The 21,374-nt window shown below is 41.1% G+C and overlaps 1 protein-coding gene across 3 annotated transcripts in view; it reads left to right on the plus strand.

The window, feature by feature from the left end:
* PTPRG (protein tyrosine phosphatase receptor type G) overlaps nucleotides 1-21,374 on the plus strand; it is a 398,071-nt gene that overhangs the window by 351,992 nt on the left and 24,705 nt on the right. For all 3 annotated transcript variants that reach the window (XR_014226741.1, XM_082289015.1, XM_082289016.1), the window contains exons 14-15: nucleotides 6,598-6,689; nucleotides 18,972-19,063. Coding sequence is in view for 2 of the 3 variants with exons in the window: in XM_082289015.1 (XP_082145141.1) it covers nucleotides 6,598-6,689; nucleotides 18,972-19,063 (184 nt within the window). In the remaining variant the exon portion in view is untranslated. The remainder of the gene's footprint in view (nucleotides 1-6,597; nucleotides 6,690-18,971; nucleotides 19,064-21,374) is intronic.

A 21,374-nucleotide genomic window follows, 5' to 3' on the forward strand; every position in this document is an offset into this window, starting at 1 on the left:
TTCAAGCAGGAGGGGAAGGTCTGGTGCCTATGGCCCTGTCAGAGGTCACCAGGAGAGAATTAGCTACCAAGTGTCACAGGGCCAAGTATCATCACAAATAAGGTTTCACCATTGCCTTCGCTGTTCTCCAGGGACACCAGGATGATGGGACAAGGAAGCGTGGAAAACATTTGTGCTGAGTTAAACTAAGACTTATCCAGTTGTGATTTGCAATTAAAGAGCTTTCTAAGTGCATTTCTGCACTGGCCTCCTGGGTGCTCTCTGGTCACACAGCTGACAAAGGGGGAGGACACAAAGGCAGCTCATGGGGGTGTTGTCATTTCTTAACTGTTTAATCATTTGAATACCCTTCTAAAAATTATTATGTCTCATATAATGCCTGAGTTCAATACTGTATGTGATAAAATGGGTGTCTGCTCTGTGGTGCAGGATACGATCTTAGAGGATTGGGAGAAGACAATTTTTAGTTTTGTGGAGAGCTGTGTAGTCAGCTGGCAAATTTAGGACATAAATACTAAATTAGCTGTCATTTTGTGTCAGAAATCCCCAGTCTTGTTTGCAGATTAGTTTTTCAACTAGACAATTTTTCTAGTGGTGCATTCTCCAGTACAAATACTGTCTTAAAGTTTTGTCCGCCTTCTTTTATTTTTTTCCATCTGCCATTTCCCAGTCTTTTTCCTGTCTTTGTTTCCCTATGATACTGCAGAATGTTGTGGTTGGACTGGTGATTAGCATTTGGAGTCTTTTGTGGACCTGAGTCAACTCCCTAATGTGAAAAAGCACTTGTCCTTGCACAGAGGAAGTCCCCTGAAAGAGACAATCTACTTCTCACTGTTCTAAGATAACATGCCAAGGGCTTGGGATGCCATGCACTTCTGAAAACTACCTATGTACCATCCAGACCTCTCTGGATACCATATCTGTGTGATGCTTAACACTGCTCAAGAATATTTCAGGCAGAAATTGCTTTGTGGGGAGAAGGAAAGTGGTCTTCAGGAACAATCTGCTGGAAAATCTGCATTATTGTAGGGAAATTTTCCTCCTTTATCAGCTTTCCTTTGTCCTCTTGGTTTTTATGCATTCCTGCTTTGTACATCCTCCAGTAGCTCCAGTTCAGCCAGCATTTAGTGCCCATGGCACAGGTTCTTTTATAACGTGGCTTTTTAATTCTGGTCATTAAGTGTTAAGACCTGTGAAGGAAAATAATTCTAGAAAATAAGGGCAATATAAAGCCATTTTCTGGCCAAAAAAGGGTAAATGCAGATGCCCCTCTGATTCAATGAATGTAATATCACTGCTCCATGCTGGTCACTTACTCATATTCATAAGATCTGCTTTTTCGTGTGGTTTTCTCTCCTCTTTTTCTTCTTAACGCTTGAGTCAGTTTTATTGCTCATAAAAATCAGTGACTGATGACCCCAGCTAGAGCAGTGCAGACTGCAGACAGCTGTTGTCCAGGCTCCCATCCACTGCTCTGCTGGTGACATGGTCATGATTTGCAGTGCTTCTGTTGTTCCGAAGTCTGTGCTCTTTTCTGAGGAGTCATTGCCAGTTCTGACAGTGACAAATGCTTGCCAAGGAATAGTGAAGCTAGTTTAAAGTGCAGAGCCATGTGTTGCTAGTACACTTGACTGCATACATGCCCTGTTTTTGGTGCCAGCAGAAACCAATCTTAATTGTGTCTCCTGAAAAACATGCAAAACAATTCAACAGGAATCTAAAGCAGCTTTTCTTCTATTGAAAGTGAGAATGAATGTACAGTGGTAGTGAAAGGGGATCATTTCCTGTCCTTGCATCCTTGTTTGGGAGTTAGTTGCAGACACCCCCATGATGGAGGAGCATGGGAAATGAATGCCTGTATCCAGGTTGCATTTGATAAAGACTAAGCCATGTCCTGTGCAGCCTGGTTTAGAGGGCCCTTACAGATGCTGGTCTGACTCTTATTCCATCTTTCCTGTTCTTCTCACCAGCTAACAACTGTATGTAAAAGTCTGTATGGCTGCAGGGACTGTTGGCCTCTGTTAACAAATGTACCTTCTGCAGAGGTTCTGTCTGTGGCAGGCTGCTTCTGGAGGAAGGGCACTTGAAGGACAAGATTGGCCCTGCTCCGACAGTAGTGAATCGGCCTGCAGGACCCTTTCAAGCCATCTGCCCCTGAATTGGTCATCCTTTCGCAGGTAATCACCCAGGAAGAGAGCCTAGAGCTCCTGGATGCTAGTACAGAAATAAATTAATATAAATCTGGCTGGCCTTGGAGAGGGAATACACACTGCTCCAGCCAACATCAACACCTGGAAGAAGGACAAGTGAACAAGGAGCAATGAATGTGCTGGTTGCTTCAGTGAGAGGCAGGGCATGGCTCTTGGGTGTCCCCAGAATGTGAAACATTCCCCTTTGGTTTTTCCTGTGTTCAACCACTGCCCTGGTGGCTCCAGCCAGCCACTGCAGAGGCAATCGCTTGTCCCTTGCTATAATCCTGGCTCCTTCTCTCCCTGCCCCGGCTGCTCCAGAGCACACAGATCCCACCTGTCGTCACAGATCAGGGGATGCTGCCTGTGCTAGAGCCAGTAAGGAGGAGTAAAGGCCAGGCACTGCCCTCGGAGCAATTCCCAGCACTCCCATTGGCTGCGATCGAGCTGTGTTTGTATTGGAGGCAGTATTAACACTGAGGCATTACCTTCTACACGAAAATAAGATGCATCCATGCTTTCAGGCCATTATGTGACCTAGTTCTCCCTCTTGCTTTCAGAGGAGTATAAAGGAGAAGCTGCTTGAGCTTTAGTAACTAATAACCAAGGAAACCTGTTTGAAGTGTCAAAATCTCACAAGGCATCTCTTCTTTTACAGAAGTTCATCTGTTATTTTGCTCAGCAGAGATGGAACAAGCATTTAACCCAGTTAATCAGGACCATCTCTTGGCATATTTTTATGCTTTTATCTTAGTAATAAGGTGCTGCTGCTCTGGGCTTTGCATCCTGTTAGTTTGCTTTAGTAATTCACAGCCAGTATCTCTGCAGAAAGATTCAGGGCAGGGGGATGCTCTCCCTCACATTGTCTTTGCATTCCAGACCCTGCCTCTGCTGCTTCTCTGGGGAGATGCTAATCTTGCATTGTTTTACTTCTGCATTTGGGTCCATATGTGACAACTGTGTGTCTGATCACCACAATCTCGCACAGTTATTGTACCCCAGGGAAAGAGAGCCACAAAAACATATGGGGCTAGAGAAAATGGTGTGCTTCACTGCTCATGGGCATATTTCAGAGACAACAGACTGTTTGGTATTTCACAGAAAAGATATGGCTCCCCAAAATATTTTGAAAGTGAAATCAAGGTTGTGATCTGTTTTTCCTCAACCAGTGCTGCAGAAATACAATAATTATTCTTAAACTAGTGTTTCAGTTGTTAAGATTTTAATAATCACTTATGCCATGACAATCCCAGTTGTGCATTCACTATGGACTCCTTCTATTAGGAAGAAAGGCCTGTTCTTTTTTTCTGCAGACAGTGTTGGTTTCCTGAGCAAAGGGACACACATATGCAAACACCCACCCATGTATACACACTGGGGTTAAAAGTTACAGACTGAAGTGCTCATGTGAAAATAGGTGTAGATTTGCACCTTGCCTAGCCCTTTATCCACTCCCCTCTCTGGTGGCTCGAAACAAGCAATTTCCTGCTTTCATCCTTTTCCTTTATCCAGCCCTCCCCATGTACACACTCAGATTTACTGCAGCCTCTTGTAGCCTTAGCAACTGCTGCCACTTAAGGTTTGTATCTGGAGGAAAAGGTAATGGGGAGGGGAAATTCCAGGGGATAGAAAGGAGCATCCTAAAATGGGGGTGGAGGCAGATACTGAATTGTCTGAAATGCCTCTCAGTAGCCTTGATGGCAGCTATCAGTATTTATTACTACAAACCAGACATGAGTTTCCAGAAGGTTCTACTTGGGACCAGGTGTTTCCTTACTCAGGAAGAATGGGCATTATACAAACTGGAGTCATCTGCCTGGCACCCTGCTTTTAATGTGTGTTCCCCCTGGAGCTGCACAGAGGAAAGATGTCAGCATGGGAAACAGATCCAGTAAGCAGAACTTGCTGGAAAATTCATCCAGCAAGTTTGTTAAACCCATAAAAGATCTTTAAAGATCTGAGACACAGAAGGAGTCACCAGGACAGGGATACAATGTCCTGTGTGCAGTGAGCTCAGCTGTAAAGGCTAAACTTAGAATATTTACAGCTATTATGAGCAAGTAGAGGGAAAAAAAAAAAGTTTGACAGACAGGCCTTCACCTAACGTGCCAGAATCCAGTACTGTAAAGTAATGAAAGTGCTGCATTACATATGTACGTTAGACAAGAGTGTGATGTTTGTGACTCTCTGTCTTGCAAAACAGCTGCAGAAAGTGTTCCAGGACTAAAATGCAGAATTTTTAATTACATTAATGATTGTAGCAAACTTTACTATGTGAAGTATTCATTTAAGACATTGTGCTCAGCAGAGTTGCTCTGGGCTGGGTATTCAGCTATTGCCATCATGGGCCTTAAAATATTGCACAGTATGATTATCTGACACAATTACATGTTTTCAGGCTATTAAGAAAAAGCCATCTCATGACTGTGTATAAAACCATAATGCCAGCCTCTCAGAGCCTCTCAAAATATAAAATAACAAATTAACAAAAAATAATTGCTTTTCTTCAATATCATCAGCTTTAAAAAATCCTGTAAATCCCTGCATAAAGGTCTGTCTTTTTATCAAACACCTTTTTAAGGTCTTCATTACCAGGAGAAGCCATTCAAGCATTTCCGTAGTATTGACTCAAGGGAAAGAGCCCCAAATACATCAAAATCAGGAGCATTTTGCCTGTTTCATATTCATTGTTTCTTCTTTATGTGTGACTGATTTATTCTGCTGTGTGCCCCCAGGGTCTGCATTGTCCAAAATAAAGGCTGCCAAAAAAAAAATGAGAACAGGGAGCAAGTGGTGAGGTGGGGGGGAGTTCAACCCATGCTTTTAAATGCTGTGAGATTAATGCACATCTTGCATCTTCATGTGTGAATTCACTTTATGGTGTTTCTTAACAAAAGTATACTCACTAAATATATAACTTCAGCAGAATGCAAGACATCATGCTGAAAGTAGAAAGCTGCCCTCAGACAGTGACTCCATGCTGTGAAATCCACTCTCTTCTGCTTCTGTGTTCTTAAGTTGTACTGGTGCTGCCATAGCTTGTGCTTGCATTACAGAGCACTGTGCCTGTGCATTAGAAAGCACAGATGCACGGAATGCAAGCACCTGTGATAATTTAGATCCTGGTTTCACCTAAGAGACTGGTTTGGTTTTCACTGACTTTTTTTCTCCCTGGCATGTATGGATGTTGGAAACAAAGGGAGCACAAATGACTTTACCCAAGTGTGCGGGGCTGGCTCTGCTGATGGGCTCTGCATGGAGAGCACAATGCCCGAGTTGCAGAGCAGCAAACTGCAGGAACTGCAAGGCAGCAACTGGGAAGCCACATGTGCAAATATGTTTGAGCAAGGGAACCTGCAGCTTGACAAAGCACAGCTCACCAGGTCCCCACAAACTTTGCCCAGGTATTGCGGAGCAGCTGAAGGGCGGCAGTGAAGAGGATCTTTCTGCACTGGGGAGCTATTGTTTAGCACCTCGACAGATGAGAACAGACACTTCTCCTGCCACAATAGCTGCTCACACCAAGCAAGACTTATTAAATATTCAGTTCAAGCCTCAAGCAGCTCATTAAGTCAGCAATGAGCAGTGACGTTGGCATTGGAAAACCCTGCCTCAGTTAATATCACCATGCAGAATCTCCCCGGATCTCTTGATGTTATTTTGCTCAGTACGTTTTCTGTGATGACCAGCTTGTGCTCTCTGCTTTGCATTAAATACAGGTAAAAAAGAGTCAGGTGGCTTTAAGTTTGGCTCTTCTTTATAGACCTTTTTAGAGAGGAGTCCTGGGGCCCAAGAGAAGTGTCTATTGGATTTTTCTCTACCAGCATATGTAATACAAGTTTGCAGGAGGAGGATGAGATGAAGGTTAAATGGCATTAGTGTTAAAAAGCAAATAAACAAAAAAACCTAATGTTTGAAGGATAACTTTCATGGCAGAACATCATGATATGCAGCAGTTACAGATGCTGTATTACTGGTGGTTGTTACACAGCAGAAACTTTACAGTAAGTGTATTTTCCCTGAAAATGGTGTGTCTTAGGTGGATTTGGGCTTGAATTGTATGCTGAAGGTGTTTCTTGTGTGCAGAGTTTCTTTCTGAATGATGTATTTGAAACCTGTTTTGCAGCCACTAACCTTTATAATTTCATATTCAATAGTACTTAGCAATAATATGTAAGGCATTTATGATGGGTGGATGTCAGATGTCAGTGAATTAGAGCACACCAGAATCTGGAATTAGGATTGTAATTGTAGAAAACAAACGTATCTTTTCACGTATCAATGTTTTAAAATTATAACATCTGAAAGTATGGAAGAGAAATGGAGAAACAGAACATGTGCAAAAGTTTTTTCAGAGCACAGTTTTTCACACCCTGAATCTATTTTTTTTTTCTTTTTTCTTTAACAGAAAGTGTTTTCAGACTGCTCATTTCTATGTGGAGGACAGCAGCTCCCCCCGTGTGGTCCCCAATGAAAGTATTCCCATTATACCAATTCCAGGTAAGACGGGCTTAATCTCCTGTGTTTGTACTGCTTGGAGTCTGGTTTAATTACACAAAGAAGAGAAGGTTATGCTTGTGATAAATCCTGGGGTTTTGGTAGAAATTTGTTGTACCTGTGCTGCTTCATTTAATTTAATGTGCTTTGTAATGGGGCTCCGAGTGCCTCTTTTTCTGTAGGCACCTCTCCCACTTTGTCTTAATAGAAATTTCAGAATAACCTTTGCAAAATGTCAAAAACATGAGTAACAGCTCTTGAAAACACTGAGACATTGCATCCAGAGTGAAACCAGCTGCTCCACCAGGGCGGGTTGCAGAGGAAGGATATTCACCTCCACTGCTCTCTTGAGACTGGGGGCCTTGCCCCGACTTTCACCGTGTATAGAGGTGGAGTCTGGGGCTCTCAGAAAGGACAGCGAGACACAGGGATAAGCAAACAATCCTAAGTCCGAAGCCATCTGTTAATTTGGTATTAATAAAGTTACCAAAGGTCAAATTCTCCTCTCAGCTATACTGAGAGTGATGCTGGAAGCAGAGTGTAGTGCTATTCTCTCTTCATGAGGCATTTCCTCTGGAAATTATTAAGTGCAGGATGCTGCTGCCTTGAAGCTGTAATGTTACTGTGGCCTTTGCAGCCGCCGCCTTGTTTGATGATGGTCATTCTCACAGGCAGAATTAAGATACCAAAAATGTTGTATTGACCTCAGTCTGCTTGTACGTCTTGCTTGAAGGTGTTTTAAGTTTCCTTGTCTTAGTCTGTATTTGCATCATTGATCTGGGATTCAATCTGTAGCTGATTAGGTTCATTTTACCAAAAAGCATTCAGAGCCTTTTCTGAGACACTGAAGAAACTTGCTTCCTAGAAAAGTGAAAAAGTCCAGTTATATTTTTCCTTGATTTTATTCGGTAGACGTGTGTGACTTATTTCTAGGAAGAATCTTTCCAAGTACCCATGGGAAGTAGTAAGAAAGGTCAGCTATTACATTCCTGCAGAAAGCGTTAGGCAGTTTGCCTTTCAGTCTGATGCTATACCACTTAAAATAAAGAAAATGCACTTTTATTGTCCTCTCTCCTTCCTATTGGAGACTAAAATGAATGTCCTGGCCACCTCATGTCCTTAGCAAGAAGTCATCCTTCTCCTTTAGGGTAACAGGAGGTGACAGGTTTTAATCTTAGACCATCAGTGATTAGTTTTCACAGAAGTACTTAAATAGCTGGAGAGCTCCATTCTTCATACTCTGAAACCAAGAGGAACAAATGCCTATTGGGACTGCTTGTGGCAGTCAATTCAAAGATCCCACCATGCCTGCTCTCGTGTGTTACCTCCTTGGAGCTTGTGGGGAAGGGGAGACTGGGCTAAGCTGGACTCTGGCACAGCACTGTCAAAACCCAGGGGGATTATGACTACAAGGCACTGGGAGGAGAGAAATTCTCCCTTCAGAGAGAAACCTCTTTGGCCAAAGTGTAGTATTTTTACTGCAATCGAGACAATTTTTTCTTAGATAAAAGAAATCAGCAGAAGGCTCCATCTTCTCATGCTGCTGTGTGTGTTACTGAGACAGCAGTTCTTTCCTGTTGCACAGAGATGTTTTGATGGTCAGTCCATTAAGACCGGAGTGCATTCATATTAATTGTAGTGTAGGCTGAAGAAGTTCCATTAAAACCATGCAGGCAGCAGGTACTGTCAGGGCAGCACGTGCACCAATGCTTCTGCAGCAGCCGTTCTGACACAGCAGAAAGTGACTAGGAAGAGAACATTGTCTTTTGGGGACATTTCCTGTGACTAGAGTAAGCCAGGCTGTGAGACCATGGCAGCTTTGTGAGAAACATGATGCTACTGTCACTGTTGTGCTCACTGTGGTGTGCTCAGACTCAGTAATGCTGATAAAGAGTTGCTCACTCCTGATAAGGGGCACTGCAGATTGTGAGGAATAAGACAACTCTTGGTTATTAATTAAAATAATTAAGAGCAATTTATTAAAAGAACAATCGGAAAAAAAAAAATTGCAAGTACAAAATAATTATAAAGCAAAAAAAATCCGGACACCTTGAGCAGCTTTGTAATTGAAAATCTGCAAGGATTGCTGATGAGCATTAAGGCACATCAAGAATTGGGCCTTAGAAAGAGGTTTAGTCTAGTTGGATGCAAAAGTGAATCCAACCCTTGAATTCCCAATCTAATGATAACATTTTTATGGATATAAAGGACATACAGAGACACCTGCATGCAGACATCCAGATGGACGGCCCTTAATCTGGAGCTGAATCTTGCCCAGAAAACATTCAGAGAGAATGAACTGGTGAATTTGAAGATCTTGACACTGGCATTAAAGCTATTTAGGCCACCAAAAGCCAAATCATGCTTTCTAAGTGCCTCACTCTGTCTGTATTACCTATTACCTGTACAGGGGTAATAGTTAATACATGGATACTTTCAGCCATAATGAGGCTCAAGGTTAGTAGAGAAAAATTCCAGCTATGTTGGTTTTTTCCAAAGATGGGAGATACTGCCTTGAAAGATCTTGAAGCTCTCTAAGGCATTTTCCTTGTTTGGAGATGTAGAAGAGGGTTGTTTTCCACCATATACCTGTTGCTAGATGAGAGTCTTCCCTGACATCAGCTGCTGCTCCCACGTAGACAGCCCACTGAAATGCCTTAAGAACATGAAATGACAAAATTCTCTTTTGAACTGTTGTCAACTGATGAAATGATGAGCCTCTGAACTTTTCCTCTGGAAACTGCCGCAGGGTGTGAGAAAGTCTTACTTGCCTTGTTGATACTAGAAGCAAAATGTAAGTGTCATTTTCACAGAAACAAGTTTTTTAAAGTAACCTTGTTAGATTGTGAAACCCCATTCCTACAAGAGGAATTTGACTGTGGAACTGTGCCTCTACCTCCTACAGTTCAGTGGGCCAACTTCCGCTCTTGGTTAAGAGCAAGCAGCCACACTGATGGCAATTTAGAGCAGTGTGGCTGAAGATGTTCAGCAGGTTTGCCAAGACCCATCTCAGCACACAGTGAGCTTCTGGGCAGAGGGAACTGAGCGGGTCTGAGTTGGCTGGTCCTGGCCCAGGTGTGGCTCTGTCACATGTCTGGGAGCCAGGCACAGCGTGGTCCTGACACAGCTCGAGGTTTCAGAAGAGCATTGGTGTTTCTGTGTGCCACTACTCTGCTCCATGATGTGTTGGCACAATCAGAGGTAGCATTTGTGTTTATTTCTGCACAATGTCCTGCTCTTGTTTCTGCAAACCCTCTGTTTTCTCAGGTCTATGAGTGCTAAATCAGTCTGCCAGCTACCTGCTATAGGCACACAGTACAACTTTTCAGGTGTGAAATCTAAAAAAATCTTCTTGCAGAGGAATTATTTTATCCATTTTCACTTCCCTTGGCTACGTCCTTAATTATTGTGCAGGAGGCCACATCACCCATAGGTGTGTGCCTATCTGTGCAAATTCTCTCTTGAGATCCAAATCGTTATCATTATTCACAATTATCTGCACTGCTTGATCTAGAGAAACACATGACAAAGGAGTTATTAGTAATTGAGTCACCCACTGGATATTATGTCTGAGGTATAAATCTCAACTTGTATAAGCCTTGCACCTAACAGTTATGCATCTGTATTCAATGGCAGATTTCTGAAAACTCCCCTGCCCTTCCACCCAACAAAATTGTTTCTCTGGCTCTTCTCTCTTTGCCTCCATGCTCAGTTAATTTTGGCCACATACACATCATCTTCATTCTTGCTAGCAGCAATATTGTATCCACAATCTCTGCCTGGATAGGTTCTCTAAAACATTTGGTCTGGGCAAGATCTCTCTCAGCAAAGCTGTTCCTGCTTCTGTTTGTTTGGTCTTCTCTTTTGCTGGTCAGTATGTGACTGACTTACTGGATCTTTCTGGACTTGATACTTTTCAGTAGAGTTGGGAAAGTACAACAACAGCAGCATCACAGTTGCAGGCCTGTGTGTTTTGCAACCACAAAACCAAAATGCATCCCCTAGCAGCTCTCCTTTCTCCTCCTAGCAAGACCTGCTCCCTGACATCAGTGCAGCTCTGTGCAACTTAGATGATATCAAACAGTGAAATAAATAAAAATTCCACTTCTACCCTTCTCCCATCCTTTGTCTCAGAGTTTTCCTGCTCTTGGGTGGAGTGGAGTGTTGTTCTGCATCTTGCTGTGACTTTACTGGTTCCTTGCCTAGCCCATGGGTACAGTGGATGCTGTGGCACTGATGTCAGTAGAACTTGTGGTGAGATCAGTGTAGAGGTAGTTGAGGCTTGACCTGATGGGAAAACTCTGTGTAGTTTTGACTACAGTCCAGAGAAGCACAGATCATAAAGAACAAAACAGCTGGCCAATGCAGCTGATTGATTTACCATATTTTCTAGAAGTATTTCACATCTTATATTTTTAGTGTAAGTAAAATTTCTCAGAGATGATGCCAATCATTTCAGGTGTGTCTAGACTACAAGACTTAAGAAACATTTCCCAGTTGTCAGATCATGGTATGTTCAGTTTTAGGTTTAAATGGCAGTACATTAATTTTTTTAACTAGCCATGGAGTTTATTAATAATGTGTTTTAAAAAACTAGTGGCGGAATCTGATGGAGAAATATTTATGCTTCTTCAAGAATGTCTCAGTGTGGGTGCACAAGTCCAGGAAATAGAGGAATAGCAATGAAAAGGTGCTTTGACCACCTCACACCCACCAGGGTGTGAAGGCCAGGGCACCCATGATCCTCTTCCATTTCCCTCTGTCTCCTCATGGTTACAAGGAGTCCCACCATGAGTCCATATTATTAATTCTTAGCTCTTCAGTAACTTGAATAGTGCCTTGAACCTTTCATGACAAATGTCAGTGGTTAGACTTAACGTGTTTTTTACACGCTCAGCTGCTGTGTTCTGGTAGCATCCACCCTCTGCCAAACTGTTTTCATTAAGAGACAGTAATGAGTGTCTCATTTGACAAGGAAACTGCAGGTTCCCAACACAGGCTTGGTATCTTACTGTTTTCTGCTAAGGTGTGGCTGTCTCAAGGTGCATACTCAGAGCTAAAGAGCAGAGGCCAGGATACGTCTGCAGTCGTGCCAGTGACAGTGCACTGAGCACAGTGAGCCTTGTGAGGTACAGGAGCTGTGCTAACTGCAGCCAAGGACTTCTTTCTCAAGGGCATGAAGCTCTTCACTGAGCACACAGGTGGTGCTCTTCAGCTTTTTAAGACCTTATTTCTGCTCTCTACTCCCTGTGGATTTATGTTCCAGAACCACATTGTGAATTGTACCTATCTTCAGCTTCAATTAAATTCATGAACACAATTTAGTAAACACAGCTATCCTCTGAAGCCAAGAAAATATCAAGGTATTTTAGGGAACATCCACCTTCCTTTGCTCTGGTACCAACCCTGCTCCTGCAGTAGTACGCTGAAGAATTTATGGTATGATATGTAGTTGTGGTACTTGAGGTTGAGGCTTCAGGAGTTGGCTACAACACAAAAGAATGTGTTTTTATGGTGGTCATGTGAAATACAGATAGTTAGATCCTTTTTGGAGAGCTTTCACACTGGGAGGCAGAGCCCTGGAGTTGGATCTTTATGTGCTCAAATGTAAGGCTTGTGTGTAACTGATGGCAGGAACTGGGACCTGAGGATGGAAATGTGTGAGATTAAAATTGTGTTCCTTAGCTTGCAATACCAAATAAGATCATGTTTAATGTATGGGCTAATGAAAAATTCACATTATTTCATTCTCTTGGACTGAAATCAGCTTTTTGCTTAAAGGGAAGAAGTGTATTGCTATTACATTTATAATTAAAAATAACCTAATCTTTGTACAAGCAGATTTAAACTGAGCTCTTATTTTGACACATATAAAATTTTATCATTAGCATCTTTATATTCCTGACTGACAGATGGCTAATAGCATTGTAGTAGATAAAGTTTTGAAGCAAGAGAGATGAATGTAGCTAGATGAATGTAGAATTACACAGGTGATTTTTCATATTCTGCTTTTTCATGTGTCTCCCCTTTATCAGAAACCTGCCCTTCCATTCATTTGACTTGATTATAACAAATAGATAGCAATTATCTTGCTGAAAGGACTCCTGTTTATCTTTCAGCATGCCTGTCTTTCCAGGACTTTTGAATGTGTTCAAAGTGTTTTCCATGCCTATTCACTTTGAAAGGTGGTTTTTATTAAAAATAATATTTCATAAACACATGATTACAAAAAAGTGAGCATTAATGAGGAATAGGTCCCCAGTAATCAACTCTTAATGATTTCTTATTCATCTTAATTAATTTTAATTTATAATTTGTGTTTATTATTGAGGTCAGTGACTTTAGGAGGATGCCACCCTTAAGAGATCTTCAGCAGGTATTTTGATGTCCTAGAATGAAACATACTGCGTAGCCTTTATAGTATTTATGGAGATATGATCTCCACAGAAGGCAGACACCTTCTAAATACTAAGGTTTTTAATGACTATTTTTTTTATCATAAATTAGTTGATACTAATGTTATACAAATAAAACTGTTCTTCTATTTCTGGCAATTTTTTATACAGCAAGTAAATGCAATCAGTCAGAAAGATTAATCATTCCAATTGAAATACAATGGCTGCAGTTGCATTCTTACTTTAAATAGTTATGCAAGGAAAGCCAGTATACTGCAGAATTAAAGGCTCGGACAATGTAAATGTGTATAATTCAACTGCATTAAATCTAAAATGGTTTGAAGAAAACTGGGCACCACCCTGTTTTACATGTGGAATTACTCTTAGAGCATAGTATTTGCTTGACTTAGAGCAGGAGCTGGCTATGTCTGTCTGCTCAGACATTTCAAATTCAGTCTATGCCAAAATTTGAGCAGCATGTGAAGTTTCTGGCCCTTTTAAGTATGTGCATTTTGGCATGGATGCTCAATCTGTAGGTTTATATAGTTTTGTCTAAGCTTTTCTCTAGAGGTGGACACTTGATCTTAGTGGAATTGATGGGAGTTTTTAATAACCTCTGCTGGGGCAGAATTTTGCCCAAAGGTGTGCTGTTCATCCTTGCAGTATTCTATATGATCAGCCACTCTTGTAGAGACAGAGTATCACACTCCACATGGTTATTCCTGCTGCCATAGCTCTGCAGCCTTCACTCTGATAAGTATTTTAGCTTATGCAATGGCTGTTAGACTCCATTTTATGTGAAATGCATCCTAAGTATTGATGCTAGGTATTCCAGCTGCTTGCAGAATTTTTCCATCCCTCTTTGGAAAAAGTAAAAAACCCATGAAACTTCACTAAATGTGGTTAACAATAAATAAATATCTTTTTAAAATCCTGTGATTGCATTCAATGTTCTTTCCAGGAATGGAGAGTAAGAGAGTGAAAGATGAAATAGCATCCCAGGATTGAGTGTTGCTGGGACCAGAAAGGTGCTTGTTTGCTATGGATATGGGAAAGCATTTTTCAGATATGTTATTTTTCAGTGAGTTAAGAGGTCAAATCCAGTCCTGTTACAATCCTACTGGTAGATATTTTGGAAAGACTTTTTTGCAGAAAATGAGAACTCCAAGGATACACTGTTGAGGGTGGATTCTCAAGGACTAATGTCCCTAACCATGTCACTGGTTTAATGATCATCATAAGCCAAGTTAGGTTTGTGCTGCCTTCAGAAAGAGAAGTTTCCCTGCCACTTCGCTATTCTTCATCCCAATGAGTAGGATCAATCCATCTACCCCAACAAAATTAATCCTTCCCCTTCCCCACAAATCAATTTTCTTATCATCAGCCAGATCAGCAGGTGAATTCAGGTCACTGCTCAGCTCCCCAAGCAGGGAGAGGGCAGTGGGAGGATCCCTTAGTTCTTTGGCTGAAGACAGCTGTGAAGAACATGCTGAGAATTGATGGAGGTGCTCCTGGGATGCAGGGATGGCACAGAGCAGTGAGTGCCTGCTGTGGGAGCAGATGGGCCAAGGCACGTGACAGCCATGGCACATGAATCCAGGTGGCTTAGTAAATGAGAGACTGAAGTGCAGGGACTCACAAACCATCCAAATAAGTTTTCACATTAAGGCATAAGATGCAGGGAGTATATTGGATTTAGAAGGCTGGGTAAGGTAATAGCAGAAAAACAGAAAGCATTTATAGACAGAATGAAAGACATGGAGAATTTTCTTACCAAGATTATTTCATGTGTCAAACATCTGGTCTTCAGAAACACCAAAACTCCAAGCTAAATAAAGGTAATATGAGGAAGCACTTTGGTTTTGACCTTCTGCATTAATTCCTAACCCAAACCCATCTATTCCAATACAATGCCACTAAACTATCTGGTGAGCTCTCAGACTATAAATGAATCAAAATGAATCTGAGACCCTAATATGTGGAAATGTCATTTCTGATAGGATATCCAATTTTTCTTTTGAAATTGGCCCCTATTGCTTTAACATTACAAAGGCAGCTTATTAAGTGGGAGCTATGGGAAGATCCTTCCTGGTAGGATTACTAATTATCCGAACTTAAAATGTAACCCTGTTCGAACTTTATTGCTTCTGTACACTTTGGGCTTCTTTTGAAGGTGTCTGTCTTATGAAGGAATATATTAAGTATTCTGCACTGGCAATTGCCATTTCTTTAAAAAGGAGATGTTGGCAAAGGTTTTCCTATACAGTCATTTTTTTAAACAAACATGATTTTCTTCTTGGTATTGTCTCTTTGTGGCAGGAAATGAGCTTCGTTGTGCTTCCCTTTGGGTTTTTTTGATACTCCTCTCAGGTGCTTGGCTTGGGCCAGCAAGTCAAGATGGGAACTCCAATATATGTTAAATATTTAGCACAGAAATTAAACATAACGCCCCACGTGTCAGCTTCAGTACTATCTGATTATAAAAAATATTACTAAAATATTGTCCATCTGAGTATACTTCTTTCTCTGTGTAACACAAAGAGTTTGTACATTATTATGGTGCCAAATTCAGCTCATATTTCATAGTGAAGTAAATCCAGAATCACTTTATTGACACTGATAAAACAGATGGCTAAACCCAAACTAGACAGAAATGTAATTACATCTGCAGTGTTAGAGGTGAAGGTATGTTATTAAAACGTTTCCCTCTTCTCTTTGAATAATGTGTAGGTCTTGCAAAATGTGAGGATCACACTGACAATATCAAATGTCACTCCAGCTTCTTGATTGGTGCAAAAGCGAATATGGACAGAACGATGGAGAGCTGCTAATTAGCCATTATAGGATTCTATTAATCTCTTCAATCGACCAAATGAATTACAGTCATTGAAGTCTATTTGCTTTAAGATGGAAAAAAGGCCTAGTCAGCCTTTGGGCTGATGATAGCTAAAGGAAAAGCAGATTCTGTGCATCTAGCTACATCTGTTGGTTTTCCTGGAGAAGGTCACAGCCATCTCCAGATAATGTCAGCTCAGACCATTCCCAAGTGCTGAGGCCATTCTACCAGAGGCCTGGCAAGCTGCCCATGGCTAAGCATGCCTGTATCCAGCTAAAGTGATTTGTGTTCCTGAGCAGGAGTTTGGAGTTGGAGGCCATGAATAGAAAAATACCAGCCCAGATTACTTCGGCATTCTCCTGTCTCACTGGTTAATGTGATAGGCTCTATCTCCTGTCCTGCTGCTGTCCTGTGGCCATCAGCTGGGGCAAGGTGGGTGTGCAGGGAGGACGAGCCACATCCTATCACACTGTTGGTTGCCCATCCCCTCAGGACTGTGCCTGTACCATCACAGGCCATGTTGGACCATGTTATCCCACCAGTTTGAAAGCTGGAAACCTTAAACTGTTTTTGAGTTTCTAATGTTCATGGTTCTGATTTTAATCTTTCTAATGTGTAACAATTATAGCTGCTCCAATGCAGTTTTCCTGAGTTGATGGGCAACTTCATTTCCCTCTCACCCAGTGAGCTCGTATGTCAAAAATACTTCCTATTTAATTATTTAATGTGTAATTGTTACCCATGTTATCAAATAGAGTAAGAAACTGCACTGGGTTAAGGCTTCTGGAGGGAGTTAGAATGAAAATGCAGAAGAGGAAAAAGGGAGGAGAAACACTAAAGGACAGTTAACAAGAGAGAAGTGAAGTAGCAGTGGCTATAAAGGTGGAGACTTACTGCCACCATGCAGTGATGATGATAAAAAGAAAACTGGCATGGATTTCTGGTGCAGACCCTTCCTTGAAGTTGGTGGGAATTCAATGGACTGGAGAGCAGGTTATCTCTAATGTATTTTTTGCTTCAGATCACAATTAAAGTTAAATTCTGCCTTCTACAAAATTAGCTTGGACACACTGGTCTGCTGCAGCCAATCTTGGTTGGTCTCAGTTGAGCTAAAACTATGCAAGGAAAAAACCCAAATGATAACTATGGAACTTTTCTTGTGAGATTATATGCAATTGCTATCATAGCACAAGCTATTTTCAAGGAAATCTAGGATGTGTGGGTTATTTTTCAGAAGAGGAAATACTGTTTTACAGATTCTTGCTGTACCTATATATCATTCCATTTAAATGTCTTGGTTGTGAAAATATTGATACAAATGTTGTTATGAAATGATGATATTCCCAATACTATATAGAATAAATGTTATCACTTAAATATTTTTAAATGCCAGCATTTCTGCAGGCTGCAACTTTTTGCTAAGAAGAGCATTCAGAAGTCAAATGTTTTGAATTCTGTATTATTCAGTAAATGAGCATGTGGTTAATTAAAGTAGCATTACTACACTGCGAGGTGACCAGATTGCAAACATATCTTTAATAATTGGTCCTTGTAAATAAAATAGAAGAGAGCTGACTGAGATCTGAAAATGTCAATAGATGCAAAAAGCCACCTTAGAGCGATCCATTATAAAATAAAAGGAGAGAAGTAATGACATGGTCAATATTAACTGCCATCAGCTGGAAAGAAATCAGATTGTCAGGGATCTATAAAATTCTTGCCAAAGTAGAACCTCATTTACACATACAGATCTTCATACCCTTTGCTAAGAAAAGCATATGTGACAGCTTAGAGGTTTTACTGCCAAAGATCTTTCACTCTGAATACAGTAAATGTCACATCTATTTATTTATCGTTAAATTTTGCTAAGTATCTGTAGAAATATTTGGATTTTTTCTATCATAATGTAGATGTTTAAAAGGAAAAGAATCCAGATCATAATGCAGCTGTAGCACCAAACCATATGGCTGCTAAATGGGAGCAAAAATACACCACTGAATTACTAGGAGTAAACATAACCTAGATACTATCTTTAGAAGAATATTAAATGGATTATATAAATACAGGGTATTGCCATAAAATCATGCAATCAGACAATAGTAGCCATCAGGCAATAGATTATTTCACATGCTGTAAGTAATCACAGTTGTACAGCAATTTGCATTTTCTAAATGCCAGACTGAAAATATTAACCAGTGAATCTTGGCAAGCGCAGTTTTTCTACCAACTGCAGTGGTGGTTATAACAATATCCAGGCCATTTTCAAGAGCCAAAGAGAGGAATAAGGCAGCCATCCTACACCCCAGCTTTATAAGAATCTGCCTGGAGTCCCAAGTGCTCAGAACAGTCTTGTTTGTCTTCAGTTAGAGTCTTCAACTTCTTTCTTGTGAGAAGACATCTAAGGGTGATTTACTGGTATATTGGGCGGCATTTGCACTGTGATGTGCAAGAGCAAATGGTCCAGTGGAATACACTGTCAATGTTATGAATAATGTCTGGTATGAGAGAGAACTCAAATTAGTGTGGCTGTTGTGTTTGTCTGCTCTTTTGCTCAGAAGCAGTGTCATAAGTCCATTTGGATTCTACATCATTGTGTGAAAGGGAAAAAGTTAATAACATTAATAAGAAAGGCCTGTGTGTCCGCTCAGTCTGGTAAAACTTACTGGGAGTAACTCTCAACTGTATTTTCACATTTGGGGTCTCTTCTGTTCTTTTTATACAATGTGGAAGGAGAGGAGGTTTCTTCATCCCATCCACAGCCATCTTCAAACTGAGCAAGAGCTAATGATCCTTGAGCTTAAGTTGGACTTTGTAAATCAGCATCCCAGGGAACAGGCTCTCAGTATTTATAACTGTAGTACTTAGAATTGGAAATACAATTAAATGTTTACCTCAAAACTGGCCTCAAAAAGATTTCTTATTACTGCATATTGAACTAGTTCTGCCCCTGGGAACTCAGATCTAAATGATATCGAGTGAAGACTTCCTCTCCTGAAGTTTTATGTATGAAACAAAGAGCAACTCTGAATATCTTTTTTCTTTTTTTCCCTACAGATGATATGGAAGCAATTCCAGTCAAGCAGTTTGTTAAACACATCAGTGAGCTGTATTCCAATAACCAGCATGGGTTCTCGGAAGACTTTGAGGTACAATTTAATGACCCACCAATAAAATGTTGCTTTCCTAAAGCGAATTGTGTATTAATAATTGGGGACTGTGTGACATCTGTGTGATGTCATGTCAGGTAAATGCAGTGCTCAAATATATCAGAAGAAACAGGATGATACCAATTTGCTGCCAGCTATGAGCAGTGTGGGACTGGACACATACAGGTGCCTTTTAACCACCACAGATTTGGTGTCTTTAAGGGGGAACCCTCCTAGGTTTTTATTAAATAGGAAAAGCTGCCTGCAAGCCCCCAGGAACAACATGAAGATACAAACAGTCATTCTTAACTCCAGGGTTTTCTTACAATTATTTTACTCTTCTTGGTCCAGAGTTTGCTCCTCTTAGTCATCAGAAAAGCCACATACACCCTGAGTAGTCCAAAAGTAGCAAAATAGTGCTTGCAGTGAGTAAACGTAGTAGAATTTGATCTTTGATGAAAACCCAAACTGTGGGTCAGTTCCTTGAGTCCTTGTTCATGTTCTCTTCAGACAGGAGAGATTGCTATTGAAGTCATTGATTTTTTTGTTCCAGTAAAACCAAGGAGAAGGGATTTGGGATTTAGTTGGTGGTATTTACCTAATGTGACTATTTTAAAATTTGCATCCTGTTAGCTGTGTAGAACAGATTCTGACCTATAAATGTGCTGTCATTTGGAGATAATTCCAATGGAGTGAAAGCAGTTTTCTACCTCTGGGTTACCAAACTCCTATTATGCAAGGATGGTAAACATCATGCAGCATAAGACAGCAGAGACAGGCTTTTCCTTCACTCAGTCTAATCACACTCACTGCTGATCTTTTGGAAGTACTGAGAAACGGGAGAAGCCCCAGGAAATCACATGGAGTTGCACTACTGGCTTCCCTGTGAGCAAAAGGAAGTGTGTTTGCCTGCTGCCTGTGAATCAGAGCAGCAGCTCTGCTTATAAACAAGGCACTGAACCAGAATAGGTGGCCTTATATCTACAGCTTCTTTGCTTACTGCACTGTAAAGACAAGATTGTATGCAGGAATTGTTTTTAATGGGATCATTTAAAACATTTATTGTTGCTGTTTGGTTACTGTCTATAAAGAGTGTCTGCTTTGTCTGATGCCCAAAAAGCATTGTGTAAGTTAGAAGCATTTTGTATTCATGAGGAAGGCAAATGTATAAGGTGTTAGAGTGATTTAGTTCAATTGACTGCTGGCTGGATGGCTGAGCAGGAATATTGAGGCATTTAACAATGTTGATGGTATTCAGGACAAACATTTATTCTCCAGAGAGTAGAATTTGATCAGGATGATCAAACGCGACTTGCTCATCTCAATTATTTATGGATTGCGACCCCAGTGCTATTCATCACAGCTGGGTTTTACACTACTTAATTATTCAAAATAATCAACAACACATCTGTAAACTTGGTCTGGCTTTGAGCAGGCTTTGCTTCAGCTGCCACAAAATCACTGCTATTAACAAATATTGGACACCTTCCGTCTGTGTTTTAGCAAAGAAAAACACTTATTTTTTCCCTTCCTCCTGGAGTTCCCTGCTGTGAGTGCTGTGCTGTGGCAGCCCGTTGGAGAGAGCTTTGGCCAATTAGTCCCTTTCTGGGGAGCGCAGGGTCCCCTCCAAAGAGACATTAAACTCCTCCAATTGCACTGTGTGCACCAAATTCTATTCCCTGCTGGCTTAAAACTCGGCGCGTCTGCTTTGAAGTTGGGATAGGTACTCCAGATGTGTTTCTCCATAGGTGAGGTCTCAGCTTCCTAACTGTAAATGAAATCTCCTGCTGGAGTAAGGAGTAGGAATAGGGAAAAGGCGATCTCTGTCTGGGATAAACCACCTGGCTCCCCTTCATTGCTGGTGTTCTGCCCTGCTGAGGCCTCGTGGTCCTGATTTGAAACCCAGGATTTTTCATAGAGCCTGTAGGTAAAATGTTTCTCAAGTGCTCAAACTGACTCAGAGGTCAGAACCCCAGTTTGGAGAATGGCTGAGGGATAGTGGAACCTGAGGTTACATTTATACAGTAGCTCTTGGAGTGGCTGCAGTGCAACTTCTCACATCCAGTCAGATCCATCCATGATCCATGTGCTGGAGTTGCATCTGCCAGCTATGGGGAAGACTTAACTGATATTTTATGGAGAAACAATAAGATTCCAGCTAAAACAGAAAATCCACTGTTACAGGGCTACTAGCCTGTGGGTGAAAAGTACCCCAGCCATATTGTGCCTTCATGCTTGTGGAACTTCTGAAAAGAGGTAATAGATTCTGCAGTCATACAAAACAATATGGCTTTTTACATCTAAAAGGGGA

The sequence above is a fragment of the Coloeus monedula genome, assembly GCF_965178545.1.
Source record: "Coloeus monedula genome assembly, chromosome: 11".
NCBI lineage: Eukaryota > Metazoa > Chordata > Aves > Passeriformes > Corvidae > Coloeus > Coloeus monedula.